Source organism: Coregonus clupeaformis, chromosome 9 (assembly GCF_020615455.1).
Source record: "Coregonus clupeaformis isolate EN_2021a chromosome 9, ASM2061545v1, whole genome shotgun sequence".
NCBI lineage: Eukaryota > Metazoa > Chordata > Actinopteri > Salmoniformes > Salmonidae > Coregonus > Coregonus clupeaformis.
The window spans coordinates 28,422,464-28,442,572 of record NC_059200.1 but is presented as its reverse complement, the minus strand read 5'-3'; the positions used below and the strand labels follow the sequence as shown (position 1 = coordinate 28,442,572).

Sequence of the window (20,109 nt, the reverse complement as noted above, 5' to 3'; positions counted from 1 at the left end):
TGCAGATGCAGTGTTCATAAAGGCATGAGTGTAACACTGCTGTGGAATGAAGCCCAGAGTCTGATAGAAGAGACATATAAGCCCATTACTGCAGCACAGAATATTAGAGTAGTGTGTGAGGGGGAAAGTGGGTCAGTGTGCCCAAGCGCTATGGTGTTTTACAGAGAGAGAGAGATGGAAGAGGGGAGAAATAGGGGGGAGGAGAGAGAAAGAGAGAGAGGGAAGATCCATGGAAGAGAGCAAGAAGGAGAAGGCTCCTCAGAACAATGACTTGATAGTATTAGCAGTGAGTCAGTCAGTCCGGTCAGTCGATCAGTCAGGTCAGTCAGTCAGTCAGAAGAGACCTAAGGAAACTGATACAGTGAGTTTATAACATGCTCCTTTATCTACAAACCTGCTGAGTAATTGAGAAGGGAAAAGAGTAATCAACTGATGATCGTAGTCACGGTGTTGCAGTGCATTTCATGAAGAACATACAACAGGTTAACACAGAATCATGACATCACAGGCTGCCAAATGATGAGCCCTCTGGCCTCACTAATGCCTCTACATTTACATTTTAAATGTTTAGCAGACGCTCTGATCCAGAATGACTTACAGGAGCAATTAGGGTTAAGTGCCTCGCTCAAGGGCACGTTGACAGACTTTTCACCTAGTTGGTTCGGGGAATCGAACCAGCGACCTTTCGGTTACTGGCTCAATGCTCTTAACCACTAGGCTACCTGCTGCCCAAATGCGCATTAGTTATTGATAGGCCGGCTGAGACGAACACAGAAACGGATAACACTCTAGTCAGCACCATGTAGTGCCTTCACTGATATATAGTAAGATAACCCTTTACACATTATAAAGGTAAAGGCCTACAAAGATAAATTGTGTGTATGTGCACCCCTTCATATAGATAGACAGACCACAGACCGTTACACAGATTGGAAGAGGGTCCAAGTATGCCTGTGGTCCAGCCATCAGTACAACATACCACAGTTTGTTGATCCGTTTTTGGACAATGCTACTGACATGATTCAGTTGTAAATGTTAACTTGATCACACAGAGGCCAGAGAATAGAGTGATTGTATGTAGTTTGGAAACATCACTCAGCTCAGTCATTCAGACATACTGTACACACAGCTACATCTGAATAGAGGATATGATAGGGGGAGGGTGGGTGTCTCACCTCTCCACCGACATCAGCGTCTTCCTGCTCTCTCTCTTCTCGCTGCATTGTCCCCATGCGACTCACATCCACCAGTGTGTTCTGGCTATAAGGCCTCGCAAACTTCACGTCACTCATCCTAGATTCAGTGGTTCCACACACCTCATAGTTGTATACACGCTGTAGGGTTCCCAGGGTTCCGTCTGGGTAAACGGGAGAGTAATATGGGATAACGGGGAGGTTTGCTGCAGATTTATAGAATAATCGATTCTGTCTCCATCTGTAGATTTTTACTGTGACAATGACAATGATGGAGAATATGAACAGAACCGAGACCACAGCCAAGGCCAACACCAAATAAAAAGTCAGGTTGTTATCATATTCCTTATCCACTGTGAAGTCAGTGAATTCTGAGAGCACTTCAGGGAAGCTGTCCGCCACCGCCACATTCACATTGACTGTAGCTGATCGGGAGGGCTGCCCGTTGTCCTCCACTACAACAGTGAGCCTTTGTTTCACAGCATCTTTATCAGTGACCTGGCGTATAGTTCTTATTTCGCCATTCTGTAGGCCTACTTCAAACAGCGGCCTGTCTGTCACTTTCTGCAGTGTATATGAGAGCCAGGCATTCTGTCCAGAGTCCATATCAACAGCCACCACTTTGGTGACAAGATAGCCCACATCTGCTGAACGAGGCACCATTTCAGCCACCAGAGAGCTACTAGTCTGTACTGGGTAGAGAACCTGAGGCCCATTGTCATTCTCATCTTTTATGAATATGTTTATAGTCACATTGCCACTCAATGGGGGTGAGCCTCCATCTTCTGCTTTGACATTGATTTTGAAAGATTTTATTTGCTCATAATCAAAGACCTTCACCGCATAAAGCACCCCACTGTCGGAATTTACAGTCAAATATGCGGAGAGTGGAGCCCCGTTTAAACTACCATCCGCAAGGAAATATGACACCCTAGCATTTGGTCCCCAGTCTGCATCTGTAGCGCTCACAGAAAAGAAAGACCGGGAAGGGACATTGTTTTCAAACACATAGGCATCATAGCTTTCTTGTTGGAATTGGGGCGCATGGTCGTTCACATCCGATATCTTTAAACTGAGCGTCTTTTTACTTGAGAGAGGCGGGCTGCCTCCATCTACTGCCGTGATTGTTATATTATACTCTGCTGTCTGCTCTCTGTCCAACACAGATTCTGTCACCAGATTGTAGTAATTTGCTAAAGATGATTCCATCTTAAAAGGAAGGTTGTTATGAATGGAACATGTTATCTTTGCATTTTCTGCGGAATCAAGATCCTGGATGTTAATCATGGCTATAATAGTGCCAGGGACTGAGTCCTCCGGTAGGGCACTAGAAAATGACATGACGGTTATTTTCGGAATGTTATCATTAACATCAATAACATCAATAACGATGCCACATGAGTCTGTTAAGCCACCATGATCTTTGGCTTTTACCTTTATTTGGAATTGTTTGTTATTTTCATAATCTATATGTCCTACTACTCTTACCTCGCCTGAAATCAGGTCGATTGTGAATAGATCTTGAATACTTTTGGTGGCATGCTCAAAATAATATTCTATATTGACGCTAGATCCCTCGTCTGCATCTGTCGCACTTACTGTGGTAATCAACATGCCTTTCACTGCATTTTCTGGAACGAATGCTTTATATGTAGCTTGGCTAAATGCCGGGGCATTATCATTAACATCGAGAACGACGATGTGGATTTGAACTGTTCCAGACCGCTGAGGGTCTCCACCATCGACAGCAGTTAAAGTCAAATAGTGATGCTTTGTCTTTTCTCTGTCCAGAGGTTTTTGAAGTACCATCTCTATGTGTTTACTGTCATCTATGCGACCTTGAATATTAAGATTTAAATGGTCTGTGGGGTTTAATATGTATTTCTGAAGTGCATTTCCCCCCACGTCTTGGTCTACCGCGCTTTCGATAGAGAAACGTGCACCAGGTACGGCTAACTCGCTGATTTCCAATTCAATTTCTCTCTTCGGAAAAACGGGGCTATTGTCGTTGATATCTAGTATTTCAACTGTAACTCGAAACAGTTCCATTGGATTCTCTAGGATCACATCGAAACTGAAGCTACAGGCAGACATCTCCGCACATAGCTGTTCCCGGTCCATTCTCTCTTTCACTAACAATTGTCCTTTCTCTCGGTCCAGCCCTACGTACTCACTGTACCCCGCGCTGAAAATCCGAGCTCTCCCAGCTACAAGCCGTTGCGGCTCCAGTCCCAGATCTTTCGCTATATTTCCAACAAAGGACCCCACCGTCATCTCCTCCGGAATCGAGTAACGGACCTGACCGGCCACAGGGTAAGCTGAGAACGCGAAAACCACGAACACGCAGAACTGCCACTCCAAGAGACTGTACTTTCTCATTGCCATTTCACGACAAAAATCCGAAGCCAAATCACAATATTAAGGCTGAAAATAAATCCTAGAATGTGTTTTACAAGAATCCAGTCAATGTGGCAACCATTAACAGAACAAAGAGCCTTTGGAAACCTACTGTACTATCCAGACGAGGTCCCTTATTCTCTCATCTGGAGATGCAGTTTACTGTGCTTCTGTGCGTTGCTAAACGCATTATCATGGGAGGAACCACAGTGTGATTGTGTTGTATATAACATGCGATCCACAGCGGCACTTAGGGTTCAAACAAAGTATTGCAATATTAGAGAAATGAAGGCTTTGGCATTTTACATGTAGCCCACTTCAAAATACCGAACAAATGTTGACATAAAACATTTATATATTTCGTAATGCTAAATTCACCTCCATATTATCATCAAATATTGGATAAGAATGTGTTACAGGAATAGTTTTTGAAGAGAAATAAGACAAAGATGCAGTGGAATGCATACAAAGGAATGCATAATGACAATGCTTGCACACACGAACGCATAGAGAAAGAGAAAGAGAGATTGAGCGAAAAGAAAGAGAGAAAGAGACATAAAGAGAGGGAGACGATGGCGAAAGAGATGCATCAACACCCAACATAGCCTATGAAACAACCCTGATCAGGAGTAAATATTAATTTCAATATGCCCTCTCACCTCTCCATCGATATCAGCATCCGCCTGATCTCTCCTTTCTCCACGCATTGTCCCCATGCTACTCACATCCACCAGTGTGTTCTGGCTATAAGGCCTCGCAAACTTCACGTCACTCATCCTAGAGTCAGTGGTTCCACACACCTCATAGTTGTACACACGCTGTAGGGTTCCCAGTGTTCCGTCTGGGTAAACGGGAGGGTAATATGGGATAACGGGGAGATTTGCCGAGGATTTATAGAATAGTTTATTCTGTTTCCATCGATAGATTTTCACAGAAATTATAGCAATAATGGAAAAAAGTAAAAGTAAAGAAACCACGGCAAGAGCCAAAATTAGATAAAATGTCAGTCTATCGTTGTAATCCTTGTCCTGCATAAAGTCTGGGTATTCTGAGAGCACTTCAGGGAAGCTATCCGCCACCGCCACGTTCACATAGACTGTAGCTGATCGAGAGGGCTGCCCGTTGTCCTCCACTACAACAGTGAGCTTATATTTCAGAGCATCTTTATCAGTGACCTGACGTATGGTTCTTATTTCGCCATTCTGTAGGCCCACTTCAAACAGCGCCCTGTCTGTTGCTTTCTGCAGTTTGTATGAGAGCCAGGCGTTCTGTCCAGAGTCCACATCAATAGCCACCACTTTAGTGACAAGATAGCCCACATCTGCTGAACGAGGCACCATTTCAGCCACCAGAGAGCTACTAGTCTGTACTGGGTAGAGAACCTGAGGCGCGTTGTCGTTCTGATCTGTTATGAAAACAGTTAAAGTCACATTGGTGCTCAGAGGCGGTGAGCCTCCATCTTGCGCTTTAATGCAGATCTTAAAGTCTTTGATTTGTTCATAATCAAAGGCACGCACTGCATGTATAACGCCACTTTCTGAATTGACAGATATATATGGGGATACTGAAAGTCCATCTTTATGTGAATCATCTATAAAATATGAAATCCGTGCGTTGTTGCCGGTGTCCTTATCACTGGCTGTTAGTGAAAATATGGAAACACCTGGAGAGTTGTTCTCCACCATATAAGCAGTGTATGAGTGCCTCTCAAATAATGGTGCGTTATCATTCACATCGGATATTCTCAATGTCAGAGTCTTGTTAGTAGAACGCGGAGGAAACCCCTCATCCGTTGCTGTTATAGTAATATTGTACTCAGAAATCATTTCACGGTCCAACATCTGATCTGTGACTAAACTGTAGATGTTGGAGGAGGATGACTTAATGTGGAAAGGTAAATCCTGGTTGATGGAACATTTGATATGTCCATTTCTACCGGAGTCTAAATCTTTAACGTTCAACATTGCTATAACAGTCTCTAGAGACGCGTCTTCAGGTATGGGGTTAGAAAATGTCATTAGTGTAATTAGAGGGTCGTTGTCATTGACATCCAAAACGTCGATCTGTACTTTACTTGAATCTGATAGACGCCCCCGATCCATTGCTTGAACACTTATTTTATGTTGTTTGTTGGTCTCAAAATCTAATTTCCCGTTAAGTTTGATTTCCCCGGTAAGAGGATCAATAGTAAAAAGATCTGACGCGCTAGCGGAATGCGAAAAAGAATACATAACCTCCCCGTTTGTCCCTTTATCTGAATCGGTAGCACTGACTCTCAAAATCACAGTTTCTTTTGGAGAATCTTCGGATAAAGAGGATTTATAAAGCCCAGAGCTGAAAACAGGTGAATTATCGTTTGCATCAGACACTTCGATATATATTTTAACAGCGCCCGACTTCTGAGGATTACCTCCATCCACAGCAGTTAACACCAACGTATGTTGCTCCTTCGTTTCTCTGTCAAGCATCGTTTGAAGCACAATTTCTAAGTATTTACTGCCATCAACGTGCGAATGTTGTTTCAGAGTAAAATGGTCACTCGGTAGAAGGGAATATGTTTGAATGGAATTAATTCCTACATCAGGATCCATAGCATTCTCTAGCGGAAACTGGGCTCCAGACAGAGACCCCTCACTAATCTCTATTCGAATTTCCTTATTGTGAAATGCTGGAGAATTGTCGTTAATATCTAATATCTCTACGTCAATACGGTGAAGTTCAACGGGATTTTCAAGGATTATCTGGAAATGTAATGAACATGGAGTCACTTGGGCGCACAGCTCCTCTCTATCAATCCTCTCTTTCACAACCAGACTCCCTTTGTCCGTATTGAGACCGATATACTCACGGTTATCCTCTGTAAAAATACGCGCTCGACCTGTTTTCAGTCTTTTAACTTCCAGCCCTAGGTCCTGAACGATATTCCCTACGAACGAACCAGTCATCATCTCCTCAGGAATTGAATAGCGGACCTGGCAGTCCACATACATTGAAAAACAGACTGAGAAAAGGAGAAGATGCAATTGCCATTTCCGAATGGCGGATCCCCTCGTTCCACAAAAACAAAGAAAAATCATGTTTTTCTTAATATGCGTTGCACAACTATCTAATGTTAAAATCCAATAATACTCATATGCATGTAAGGCAGCAAATCAAAATGTATGGGTTATCTCTGTTATTCCAGTGACATCCGTCTGAGACAGTGTTCTCACTCTCCCAAAGCAATAGGGATTGCGCGCATGTCACTTCTACTTTAATATTACCCACACTATAGGCAGGGCCAACATTACTACACTCTTGTCCTATTGATGCATCGGTCAACAGCGGCACTAAGAGCATAGAGGAGTTATTACATATATATAGAAACACGTTTTTCACAATCTACACAGCTTCTATCAGACATCACAATTCCGAAATATCCTAATTATTTTGCCAGCTTCATGGTCTGTTCCACATATTTAATCTCAAAGTGAACACAATCTAACTCCAAAAAATATCACAAAAAAACTGTGAATATGATTTTGCTTACTTTACAAAACATTGCTCAGTGAAGTGATGAAAATTGTAGTATAATAATATTGACAATTAATTATTCATTTTGTTTCAGTTGTAAACTTTGACTTGATCATACAGAGGCCAAAGAATACATGATTTTATTCAGAATATAAACATCACCCAGTCATTCAGATACACACACAGCTACATCTGAATAGAGGATATGATAGGGGGAGGGTGGGTGTCTCACCTCTCCACCGACATCAGCGTCTTCCTGCTCTCTCTCTTCTCGCTGCATTGTCCCCATGCGACTCACATCCACCAGTGTGTTCTGGCTATAAGGCCTCGCAAACTTCACATCACTCATCCTAGATTCAGTGGTTCCACACACCTCATAGTTGTATACACGCTGTAGGGTTCCCAGGGTTCCGTCTGTGTAAACGGGAGGGTAATATGGGATAACGGGGAGATTTGCTGAGGATTTATAGAATAGTTTATTCTGTTTCCACCGGTAGATTTTCACAGAAATTATAGCAATAATCGAAAAAATAAAAAGTAGTGAAACCACAGCAAGTGCCAAAATTAAATAAAAAGTCAGGTTGTCGTTGTATTCTTTGTCATGCGTAAAGTCAGTGAATTCTGAGAGCACTTCAGGGAAGCTGTCCGCCACCGCCACATTCACATTGACTGTAGCTGATCGAGAGGGCTGCCCGTTGTCCTCCACTACAACAGTGAGCCTTTGTTTCACAGCATCTTTATCAGTGACCTGGCGTATGGTTCTTATTTCGCCATTCTGTAGGCCTACATCAAACAGCGCCCTGTCTGTCGCTTTCTGCAGTTTATATGAGAGCCAGGCGTTCTGTCCAGAGTCCACATCAACAGCCACCACTTTAGTGACAAGATAGCCCACATCTGCTGAACGAGGCACCATTTCAGCCACCAGAGAGCTACTCGTCTGTACTGGGTAGAGAACCTGAGGCGCGTTGTCGTTCTGATCTGTTATGAAAACACTTAAAGTCACATTGGTGCTCAGAGGCGGTGAGCCTCCATCTTGCGCTTTAATGCAGATCTTAAAGTTTTTGATTTGTTCATAATCAAAGGCACGCACTGCATGTATAACGCCACTTTCTGAATTGACAGATATATATGGGGATACTGAAAGTCCATCTTTATGTGAATCATCTATAAAATATGAAATCCGTGCGTTGTTGCCGGTGTCCTTATCACTGGCTGTTAGTGAAAAAATGGAAACACCTGGAGAGTTGTTCTCAATCACATAAGCAGTGTATGAGTGCCTCTCAAATAATGGGGCATTATCATTCACATCGGATATTCTCAATGTCAGAGTCTTGTTAGTAGAACGTGGAGGAAACCCCTCATCCGTTGCTGTTATAGTAATATTGTACTCAGAAATCATTTCACGGTCCAACATCTGATCTGTGACTAAACTGTAAATGTTGGAGGAGGATGACTTAATGTGGAAAGGTAAATCCTGGTTGATGGAACATTTGATATGTCCATTTCTACCGGAGTCTAAATCTTTAACGTTCACCATTGCTATAACAGTCTCTAGAGACGCGTCTTCAGGTATGGGGTTAGAAAAGGTCATTAGTGTAATTAGAGGGTCGTTGTCATTGACATCCAAAACGTCGATCAGTACTTTACTTGTGTCTGATAGACGCCCCCGATCCATTGCTTGCACACTTAGTGTATGCTGTTTATTACGCTCAAAATCTAATTCTCCAGTAACTGTAATTTCCCCTGTGAGGGGATCTACACTAAAAAGATCTGACGCTCCACCAGCATGTGAAAACGAATACATAACTTGGCCATGTGTCCCTATATCTGAATCGGTAGCACTGACTCTCAAAATCACGGTTCTTTTTGGAGAATCTTCGGATAAAGACGATTTATAAAGCCCAGAACTGAAAACAGGTGCATTATCATTTATATCCAATACTTCTATATATATTTTAACAGTACCCGACATTTGTGGATTACCACCGTCCACAGCAGTTAACACCAAGGTGTGTTGCTCATTCGTTTCCCTGTCGAGCATCGTTTCAAGCACCATCTCTACATATGTACTGCCCTCTGCGTGTGAATGTTGTTTCAGAGTGAAATGATCACTCGGTAGGAGAGAATATGTTTGAATGGAATTAATTCCGACGTCAGGATCCATAGCATTCTCGAGCGGAAACCGGGCTCCGGACAGAGACCCCTCACTAATCTCTATTCGAATGTCTTTATTTGGAAATACTGGAGTATTGTCGTTAATATCTAATATCTCTACGTCAATACGGTGAAGTTCAACGGGATTTTCAAGGATTATCTGGAAATGTAATGAACATGGAGTCACTTGGGCGCACAGCTCCTCTCTATCAATCCTCTCTTTCACAACCAGAATCCCTTTGTCCGCATTGAGACCGATATACTCACGGTTATCCTCTGTAAAAATACGCGCTCGACCTGTTTTCAGTCTTTTAACTTCCAGCCCTAGGTCCTGAACGATATTCCCCACGAACGAACCAGTCGTCATCTCCTCAGGAATTGAATAGCGGACCTGACAGTCCACATATATTGAAAAACAGACTGAGAAAAGGAGAAGATGCAATTGCCATTTCCGAATGGCGGATCCCCTCGTTCCACAAAAACAAAGAAAAAGCATGTTTTTCTTAATATGCGTTGCACAACTATCTAATGTTAAAATCCGATAATACTCATATGTATGCAAGGCAGCAAATCAAAATATGTAGGCTATCTCTGTTATTCCAGTGACATCCGTCTGAGACAGTGTTCTCACTCTCCCAAAGCAATAGGGATTGCGCGCAGGTCACTGCGACTTTAATATCATCCACACTATAGGCAGGGCGAAAATTACACTCGTGTATGCCTACTGCTGTATCGGTCAACAGCGGCACTAAGCGCATAGGGGAGTTATTACATGTTTATAGAACAACGTTTTTCACAATCTACACAGCTTCTATCAGAAATCACAATTCAGAAATATCCAAATAACTTTGCCAGCTTCATGGCCTGTTCCACATAGTTGCTCTAAAAGTCAACACATCTTGAAAACTATCTAACACCATAAAATATCACAAATAAACTGTGAATATGACCTTGCTTATTTTACAAAACACTGTTGAATTGATGAAAATTGTAGTATAGTAAATATGGACAATTCATTATGAATTTATGTTTCAGTTGCAAACTTTGACTTGATCATACAGAGGCCAGAGAATACATGAATGTATGCAGAATATAAACATCACTCAGTCATTCAGATACACACACAGCTACATCTGAATACAGGATAGTGGGAGGGTGGGTGTCTCACCTCTCCATCGACATCAGCGTCTTCCTGCTCTCTCTCTTCTCGCTGCATTGTCCCCATGCGACTCACATCCACCAGTGTGTTCTGGCTATAAGGCATCGCAAACTTCACATCACTCATCCTAGATTCAGTGGTTCCACACACCTCATAGTTGTACACACGCTGTAGGGTTCCCAGGGTTCCGTCTGTGTAAACGGAAGGGTAATATGGGATAACGGGGAGGTTTCCTGCAGATTTATATAATAATTTATTCTGTTTCCACCGGTAGATTTTCACTGAAATTATAGCAATAATTAAAAAAATGAAAAGTAGAGAAACCACAGCAAGTGCCAAAATTAAATAAAAAGTCTGGTTATCATTATAATCCTTGTCGTGCGTAAAGTCTGGGTATTCTGAGAGCACTTCAGGGAAGCTGTTCGCCACCGCCACGTTCACATTGACTGTAGCTGATCGAGAGGGCTGCCCGTTATCCTCCACTACAACAGTGAGCCTTTGTTTCACAGCATCTTTATCAGTGACCTGGCGTATGGTTCTTATTTCTCCATTCTGTAGGCCCACTTCAAACAGCGCCCTGTCTGTCGCTTTCTGCAGTTTATATGAGAGCCAGGCATTCTGCCCAGAGTCCACATCAACAGCCACCACTTTAGTGACAAGATAGCCCACATCTGCTGTACGAGGCACCATTTCATCCACCAGAGCGCCACTAGTCTGTACTGGGTAGAGAACCTGAGGAGCGTTGTCATTCTGGTCTAGGACAATTACATGCACACTTGCGTTGCCACTGAGAGGAGGAGAACCACCATCCTGCGCTCTAATATTGATTTTGAATCCTTTAAATTGTTCGTAATCTAATGATCTCACCGCATATATAACACCAGTTTCAGCATTAATTGAAACCAAGGAGGAAGCTGGTGCCCCGTTAACCACAGAGTCCTCAAGGATGTAGAAGACGCGCGCGTTCTGGCAACAATCAGCGTCTGATGCGCTTACAGTAAATAAAGAGACACCTGGTGAATTATTTTCCACTATATTTGTAATATAAGATTCCTTCTCAAATATTGGTGGGTTATCATTAACATCAGATACTCGTAAGTGAATCGTCTTGTTACTAGAGAGAGGGGACGAGCCTTCATCTGTGGCAGTTATAGTGACGTTATATTCTGATACCATTTCCCTGTTTAATTCTTCCTCTGTCAATAACGTATAGTAATTCCGTAACGATGACGTAATGACAAAGGGGGAGTCTTTTAATATGCTACAACGCACCTGTCCATTTTTTCCCGAATCTATGTCTTTAACATGAATCACTGCAATTGTTGTGCCAGGTGGAGAGTTTTCAGAAACAGGATTCGTGAATGATGTCAAAGATATGACAGGCATGTTATCATTCACATCAATTATGTCAATAATCATGGCACAAGAATCAGTGAAGCCACCATGATCTTTGGCTTCGATGTTTAACTCGTACTTTTTAGCTTTTTCAAAATCTAAATGTCCAAAAACGAAAATCTCACCTGACTGTGCATCGATTCGGAAAAGCCCGTTATCACTGTCTGCGCTGTACCTGACAGCATACGTCACCTCCCCGTTTATGCCTTTATCCGCATCAGTTGCGCTTACTTTAGCCACAGGGCTTCCCTTAGGTGCATTTTCTGGAACTGACGCCCTATACAGCTTTTTGGAAAATACGGGAGTGTTATCGTTTGCATCTAAAACTTTTATATTTATTTTCATCATGCCTGATTTCGGTGGATGGCAACCATCAATTGCGGTTAAAACGAGGGACAATTCGTCATGCCTCTCCCTGTCTACGGGCGACTGCAACATCATGTCTATGTATTTGTTTCCGTCTGCACGAGTTTCCTGTTTCAGAATGAAATTATCAGTGGGTTTCAGAGTGTAGCTCTGTATTGTATTTTCTCCAACATCTGGATCAAAGGCGCTATCTAGTAAGAAACGCGCTCCAGGAAGGGCTGACTCGCTAATCTCGATATACATTTCATCTTTGGGAAATGTAGGAGCGTGGTCATTGACATCAATGATTTCTACGGTAACTTCATAAAGCTGAATAGGGTTTTCTAAGATTAGCTCGAAGCTGAAACTACACGGAGAAGTTCGTTTACACAAGAGCTCTCGGTCTATCCTCTCGCTCACTGCCAGTGTTCCTTTGTCTGTGTTCAGCTCCACGTAGGGACTGTTGTCCCCGGCTATGATCCGAGCTCGGCCGCTCTGCAGCCTTTTCAGAGCAATGCCCAAGTCCTCTGCGACATTACCCACGACAGAGCCTTTCGCCATCTCCTCAGGAATAGAATATCTCACTTGTCCATAGACTATACATCCAAATAAAACGAGGATAAGCCATAGTGACGCATGGCTGTCAAAAGCGCATACCAGATTCCTAGCAACCATTTTATAAAATCCAGTTCATATACTACATAAATGTCCAGCCCCACAGAAAAAACAATCCACACAGAGCAAAGACAACGATGTATAAGTATCCAAACGATCGTCAATTAATCACAAAACATGTCGTTCCGCCTGCTTCGGGCTTGTATCTCTGGAGAGTCTGTCTTCTAATATGGGTGAAACAACAAGCAACCTTCAGACAGAAAGAGCTCACTGATATGGGAGGTGCTTTTTACATTTCACTGGGCCACATTTCACAGTCTGAACCAACAGCGGCACTCACAGACCATTGCAAGGAGCGCACTTCTACTGTACAAAATGACACGACAAACCATTCATTATTTCAATTGTATGGCCTACAATATCTTCTAGTGTGACACATTTGTTAAAAAAAACACGTCAATGTAAGACAAAACTGAGAGAGATGGTCATTAGGGTAAGCCTATATGTTGTCATCCCCAGTCAGAACTACTTCTCACTTAAAATAAGTTAAAAGAAAAAAAACATCTAACGTTAAAAAACTATTCATTAGGGTTTATTATCGTTCTGTTATAATAAAACCTGTTAACAGACTTATGGTGCCCTATAAAAGAATACATGAAAGAGGCTGCGGGACAGTGTCCGACATGTCGCTGTCCACGAGTGGTGGTGCTGAAATGAACATGACTCGGCTCTCTCTTTGAAAAACATTAGTAAATGCCCCGAAAATAAGCTGATATACAAAATCAGAGAACCTAGTAGGATGTCAAAGTCCCAATCTAATCTAATTTAAATAAAACAATTTAATTAATACAATTATTCAGCAGCATAACCAATTGGGCAGTGATTATCTCACCTGTTCAGGAGAATCTGTGAAAACTTTCTCTCTTTGTGCATGTTGGAGAGTCTCTGCATAGCTCGGGTCCATAATTAACACGTTCTGACTAAAAGGTCTGGCAAATTTACAGTCACTCTTCCTCGAGTCAGTCCTCATGCACACCTCATAGTTGTACACGTGTTGCTGAGTCCCTGTCCCTCCGGCGTCTGCGTGACTTGGTGGATAGTATGGAATAACTGGGAGACTAGACTGATACATGCGTGATTGTCTCCACCTGTAGATTTTAACTGATATTATAACTACTACACACGAGATGAAGAGGAAAGACACCACAGCCAAGGCCAAAACTAGATAAAAAGTCAGGTTGTCATTGTAATCCGTCTCATGCGTAAAGTCAGTGAATTCTGAGAGCACTTCAGGGAAGCTGTCCGCCACCGCCACGTTCACAATGACTGTAGCTGATCGAAAGGGCTGCCCCTTGTCCTTCACTACAACAGTGATCCTTTGTTTCACAGCATCTTTATCAGTGACCTGGCATTTGGTTCTTATTTCTCCGTTTTGTAGTCCCACTTCAAATAGCTCCCTGTGTGTCACTTTCTGCATTTTATATGAAAGCCAGGCATTCTGTCCAGAGTCCACATCAACAGCCACCACTTTAGTGATAAGATAGCCCACATCTGCTGAACGAGGCACAATTTCATCCACCAGAGATCCACTAGTCTGTACTGGGTAGAGCACCTGAGGTGCGTTATCATTCTGGTCTTGGATGATTATTTTTACGGTCACATTACTACTCAGAGGAGGGGAGCCTCCATCTAGCGCTTTTACGCGGAACTGGAAATCCTTTATCTGCTCATAGTCTAACGAGCGCCCTGCATGGATGACTCCACTTTCAGAATTAACTGATACATATGAAGAGACAGACACCCAATTAACCGAGGATTCTTCCAAAAAGTAAGAAACACGGGCATTCTGTTTCCAGTCTGTGTCACTGGCACGTAATGATAATATGGACAAGCCGGGTGAATTGTTTTCACTAACTAACGCCTCATATGCACTCTGCTCAAAGATGGGCATGTTGTCGTTCACGTCTGTCACTTTTAGCATAAAAGTAACGTTTTTAGATAACGGGGGCACACCATGATCAGTGGCAGTAATGGTGATGTTATATTCTGGAGTTGTTTCACGATCTAATGCAGCATCAGTCTGCAAGCTATAGAAATTATTAGATGACGACATAATTTTAAACGGGATGTCATCATTGATTAAACAGAGTACTCTGCCATTGTTCCCCGAGTCTAAATCTTGCACTTTAATCACAGCTATGACTGTCCGCGGTGTAACATTTTATTCTACTGAGTCGGAGAATGACATCATAGCAATCGTTTGGGTGTTATCACATCTACAACGTCAATAACTACCTTCGCGTTGTCTGTAAGACCACCCCCGTCACTGGCCTGAACATTTAGCTGATAGTTTTTAAGTATCTCATAGTCTAATTTCCCAATTAGTGTTATTTCTCCGGTTAATTCATTAATCGTAAACATCTCCCCCAGGGCGTCATTATTGTGAGTAATTGAATATGACACTTGTGCATTTGATCCTTTGTCGGCATCGTTGGCACTAACAACAGCAAGCATTGAATCCTTCCGTGCATTTTCAGCAATAGATGTTTTGTAGATCTGCTGAGTAAAAATGGGAGGATTATCGTTGCTATCAAGTATATGTACCGATATCTTAGTTTTACCAGACAACTGAGGATTTCCCCCGTCTACAGCAGTTAACGTTAGGGACAACTGTTCTGAGTTTTCCCGATCTAGAGGTCTCTGAAGGACCATCGCTACACTTTTAGTACCGTCAGGCTAAGAATCCACCTTTAAGGTGAAATGATCAGTGGGTTTGAGTATGTAGCCCTGCAGCGTATTAACACCCACATCAGGATCCACAGCGCTCAGTAACACAAACCTTGCTTTGGGCAGCGCAGACTCACTGATCTCTAACACTATGTCTTGTTTAGGGAAGACGGGTGCGTTATCGTTAATATCTAAAATCTAAACTGTTACAAGGTGGAATTCTATAGGATTATCAAGGACAATTTCAAAGTTTATCGAGCAAGGCAACGTCTGTCCGCACAGTGCCTCTCTGTCTATTCTCTCTTTGACTACCAGCACTCCTCGATCCCGAATGAGTTCCAAATACTCACTGTTTTCTCCTTCAAAGATTCGAGCTTTTCTGTTTACAAGACGTTTAATATCCAGCCCTAAATCCTGGGCAATATTCCCAACGAACGAGTCCTTTGTCATCTCCTCTGGTACAGAATATCGAACGTGACTGAAAACGACCCCAATACAGAGACTCGCTACGAGAAACCTAATTAGCCATTCCATTGTGCATGTCATGTATGTCCTCCACATTATTGACAGAGAAAACACGAAGTCTCAGTCGGGAAAATGAATAAAATCAGCTAATTCAACGCCCCCCACTGATGTAGATTTGTTTTAAATAATGTATCGGTTTGTCTAGAGGTCTGGTGCTAGTAACTGAGACCTCCTATTCCTATAAAGTAGTGGTCCATCTCATCTCTCTCCTCAGCTTCTACGCAGTGATATGGGAGGGCCTCCTGAATCTACATCAAAAAAACATTATTACATTGACCAACAGCGGCACTGTGAGCCGAACCTCAGAAATGCTGAACCTCAGAAATGCTAAAGAGAATTGTGGCCAATTGGGTTCCTCCAGCACAGGGAGAAAAAAAGCGAGCGAGCGCACATGTACACACACACACACACACACACACACACACACACACACACACACACACACACCGCACACGCACACGCACGCGCACACACACTCTAACACATACACTAAAAAATACGTTGCAGGTGATGCATAGGCTACTCGTACAATGGTGGTCAAAATAAGACACACTTGAATTTGATTGAATGCAAATTGTAACCATAACTCCATGATTATGACATCACCCGGGAAAATTAAGAATAAACGCTTAACTGTCAACCGTTTGTCATGTCTTCAATTGGAATATACAGTCCTGAATTATGACATCATGTGGGAAAACCATGAGAAACGACTGAGTTGGTGACGTCATCAATCAGAATCATTCTGAATTGACACCACCCAGGAAAAATTACAAAGGAATGAGTTGGTAGCCTATTGTGATGTCATCAATCAGTGTTCAGTGTGTCAGTTCACACCGTCAGCTGGCCCGCCGACACACCTGGCTGCATCATACACTGTGATCAAAGCTGTATTCAAGTAGAAATATAGTACAGACTACAGCATATGCTATACATAGTTTAAATACATCAATCATCAGGATCATACATACTGTAAATAACAATGTAAGAGCTCAGTATGCCCTTACCTCGTCGGGTGAATCTGTTCTCTCTCTGTATACATGGGCCAGCGTGTCTCTGCCACTGGCGTCTATGCTCACGAGATTTTGACTGATGGGCCTGATGTATTTCATATCACTCTTCCTCGAGTCAGTCGTCATGCACACCTCATAGTTATACACGTGTTGTAGAGTCCCTGTCCCTCCGGCGTCTGCGTAACGGGGTGGATAATATGGAATAACTGGGAGATTGGAATGGAAGTTACGTGATTGTCTCCATCTGTAGATCATAACTGATATTATAACTACTACACACGAGATGAAGAGGAAAGACACCACAGCCAAGGCCAAAACTAGATAAAAAGTCAGGTTGTCATTATAATCCGTGTCATGCGTAAAGTCAGTGAATTCTGAGAGCACTTCAGGGAAGCTATCCGCCACCGCCACATTCACATTGACTGTAGCTGATCGAGAAGGCTGCCCGTTGTCTTCCACTACAACTGTGAGCCTTTGTTTCACTGCATCTTTATTAGTGAACTGGCGTATAGTTCTTATTTCTCCATTCTGTAGGCCTACTTCAAACAGCGCCCTATCTGTCGCTTTCTGCAGTTTATATGAGAGCCAAGCATTCTGTCCAGAGTCCACATCAACAGCCACCACTTTAGTGACAAGATAGCCCACATCTGATGAACGAGGCACCATTTCAGCCACCAGAGAGTTACTAGTCTGTACTGGGTAGAGAACCTGAGGAGCGTTGTCGTTCTGGTCTTTGATAAAAACAGTTAAAGTCACATTGGTGCTCAGAGGCGGTGAGCCTCCATCTTGTGCTTTGACATGAACTCTAAACTCTTTAATTTGTTCATAATCAAAGGACCGTACAGCATACAACACTCCTGTCTCAGAATTAACAGAAATGTACGATGACACAGGGGCTCCAACTATCTGGGTCTCCTCCAAAATATAAGATATCCGCGCATTGTGATTCCAATCAGAGTCGGTGGCACTCACTGTAAATATAGATATCCCCGGAGAGTTATTTTCCATGATGTATGTGGAGTATTCACTCTGATCAAACACAGGGGCGTTGTCATTAACATCAAAAATCTTAAGAACAAATGTTTTGTTACTTGAGAGGGGTGGGAAGCCAGAATCGGTCGCTGTTATTGTGATATTATATTCAGAAACCGTTTCTCGGTCGAAAGCAGAATCGGTCACCAAGGTGTAGTAATTGGTAAGAGAAGACATGATCTTAAACTGACGATTGTGATTGATGTTACATGTCACCTGACCGTTCAACTCTGAATCTACGTCCTTGACATTGATAACTGCTATTGTCGTACCGACCTCAGCATCTTCAGACACAGGATTTGAGAAAGACATAACATTTATAACAGGTGCATTATCATTAACATCAAGTACTTCAACTATAACCTTACCAGAATCTGCTAGACCACCTTGGTCTTTGGCCTCAACGCCAATTTCATACTTTTTAGTTTTTTCGTGATCTAGCTGCCCAACAACATATATAGTTCCAGTGTTCTCATCCAGACTAAACATGTCGGCCACTTTACCTTTCATGTTGGAAAATGAATAAGTTATCAGTCCATTTGATCCGCTATCTGAGTCACTGGCATTAACGGTAGTGATGTATGTGCCTATGGACGCATTTTCCATAACAGTTGCTCTATAGACTGACTGGTTAAACACAGGTGCATTGTCATTTGCATCTAAAACAGTAACCTCAATATTTACAGAGCTAGATCTCTGTGGATTTCCACCATCGACTGCAGTTAAGGTAAGAGAGATACGGGGCTCCTGCTCTCGGTCTAACGGCTTCTGAAGCACCATCTCTGCGTATTTCAGCCCGTCAGGTCGAGTATGTTGTTTTAGTATGAAGTTATCATTAGCAGTTAGTATGTAATTCTGAATAGCGTTTATTCCAACATCAGGGTCCTCCGCGCTCCCTAAAACAAAGCGCGCTCCCGGTGCAGCAGACTCACTGATTTCCAATTTGATCTCTTGTTTTTTAAATATCGGTGTGTGATCATTGACATCCAAAATCTCCACAGTGACACTGTGAAGTTCAATCGGGTTCTCTAAGATTATTTCGAAAGTAAAGCTACATGGAGTAAAATCGCCACAGAGCTGCTCTCGGTCAATCCTCTCGCTGATAACCAATACCCCTTTGTCTGTCTTTAGCTCCGTGTACTGAATGCTGTCTCCGGTGACGATACGAGCCCTGCCTGCTCGCAGTCGTCCCACATTTAACCCTAAGTCCTGCGCAATATTCCCAACAAAATAACCTTTCTTCAATTCCTCCGGAATAGAATAGCGAATTTGACCACAAACGGTCTGGATTAGGCACGCAACGAAACACAACCGTATTTGCCAATGCAGACGGCAAAACAGTTGCCATCTCATGATGTTAAATATGAGAAATCCTCCCTCCATTATTAACAATAGAGTGTTATCTCAAAATAAATCCGGAAGGCCACTTTCTTGTAGCAGCCTAACACAAAATCCTCGGAAGAATTCTCAAAATTCCAGTTGGACTGCAGTTAAAACCTGTATTTATCAGACGTGAAGAGATATGTGAATCTCTCTCTCTCTCCACCTTCTATTATACATCACAGTTATTTGGGCGGGACCTTACACGTTAGATAATTACGTTTTTCTACTGACCAACAGCGGCACTCAGAGCTCAAACACTGAAAAAAAAAGAAATGGGAACATAAGCATTCAAAGCTGTAAAAACGTCTGCATTAATATATTCACTCACACGTGCACATTATTATATTAATATTGACTACCACACGGTGGTAATTACACACAAAACGTAAACAGCGCTTGTGTGTTAATTACCGTGTGGTAAAAGAGAACAACCTCCTGATAAAACTCAACAAAATACCAACAGTAGAGTGAACGTGGTAGAGCGAGGCCCTGTCGTTGTCCATGGTGCTGAAGTTGTGGATGAAGCCCACTGAAGCCAAGGCAGCAGCCACTCAAGCCTAGTTCAATTATACAACGTGTAGGCTACAAAAGAGCAGTGAACCATTACAGAAACGTCATATCAATATAATAAGCAGATGGATATGATCATTAGGATATA

At 42.6% G+C, this 20,109-nt stretch overlaps 2 protein-coding genes across 7 annotated transcripts in view; both read right to left on the bottom strand.

Annotated features, from left to right (window-relative positions):
- The window catches only part of LOC121573779 (protocadherin gamma-C5), a 55,673-nt gene extending 36,078 nt beyond the window's left edge, over positions 1-19,595 (bottom strand). The window contains exons 1-2 of one of the 6 annotated variants that reach the window (XM_041886055.2): positions 4,250-7,034; positions 1,204-1,357 (exon numbers count right to left, since the gene is read on the bottom strand). In XM_041886055.2, coding sequence (XP_041741989.2) covers positions 1,289-1,357; positions 4,250-6,667 — 2,487 coding nt within the window. In that variant the 5' untranslated portion in view covers positions 6,668-7,034 and the 3' untranslated portion in view covers positions 1,204-1,288. Of the gene's footprint in view, positions 1-1,175; positions 3,779-4,249; positions 7,035-17,030 lie in introns of those variants that run through there. The other 5 variants (XM_041886046.2, XM_041886047.2, XM_041886053.2 and 2 more) reach the window with 5 other exon arrangements.
- LOC121573781 (protocadherin beta-16-like) lies at positions 7,233-9,965 on the bottom strand. Its single transcript, XM_041886056.1, has one exon. It carries the CDS (start codon positions 9,751-9,753, stop codon positions 7,270-7,272), a length of 2,484 nt encoding a protein of 827 aa, XP_041741990.1. The 5' UTR covers positions 9,754-9,965; the 3' UTR covers positions 7,233-7,269.
- Positions 19,596-20,109: the final 514 nt, after the last annotated feature.

Coding starts and splice junctions, on each gene's coding strand:
- LOC121573781 (XM_041886056.1), bottom strand. CDS start 9,753: ATGCTTTTTCTTTGTTTTTGTGGAACGAGGGGATCCGCCATTCGGAAA.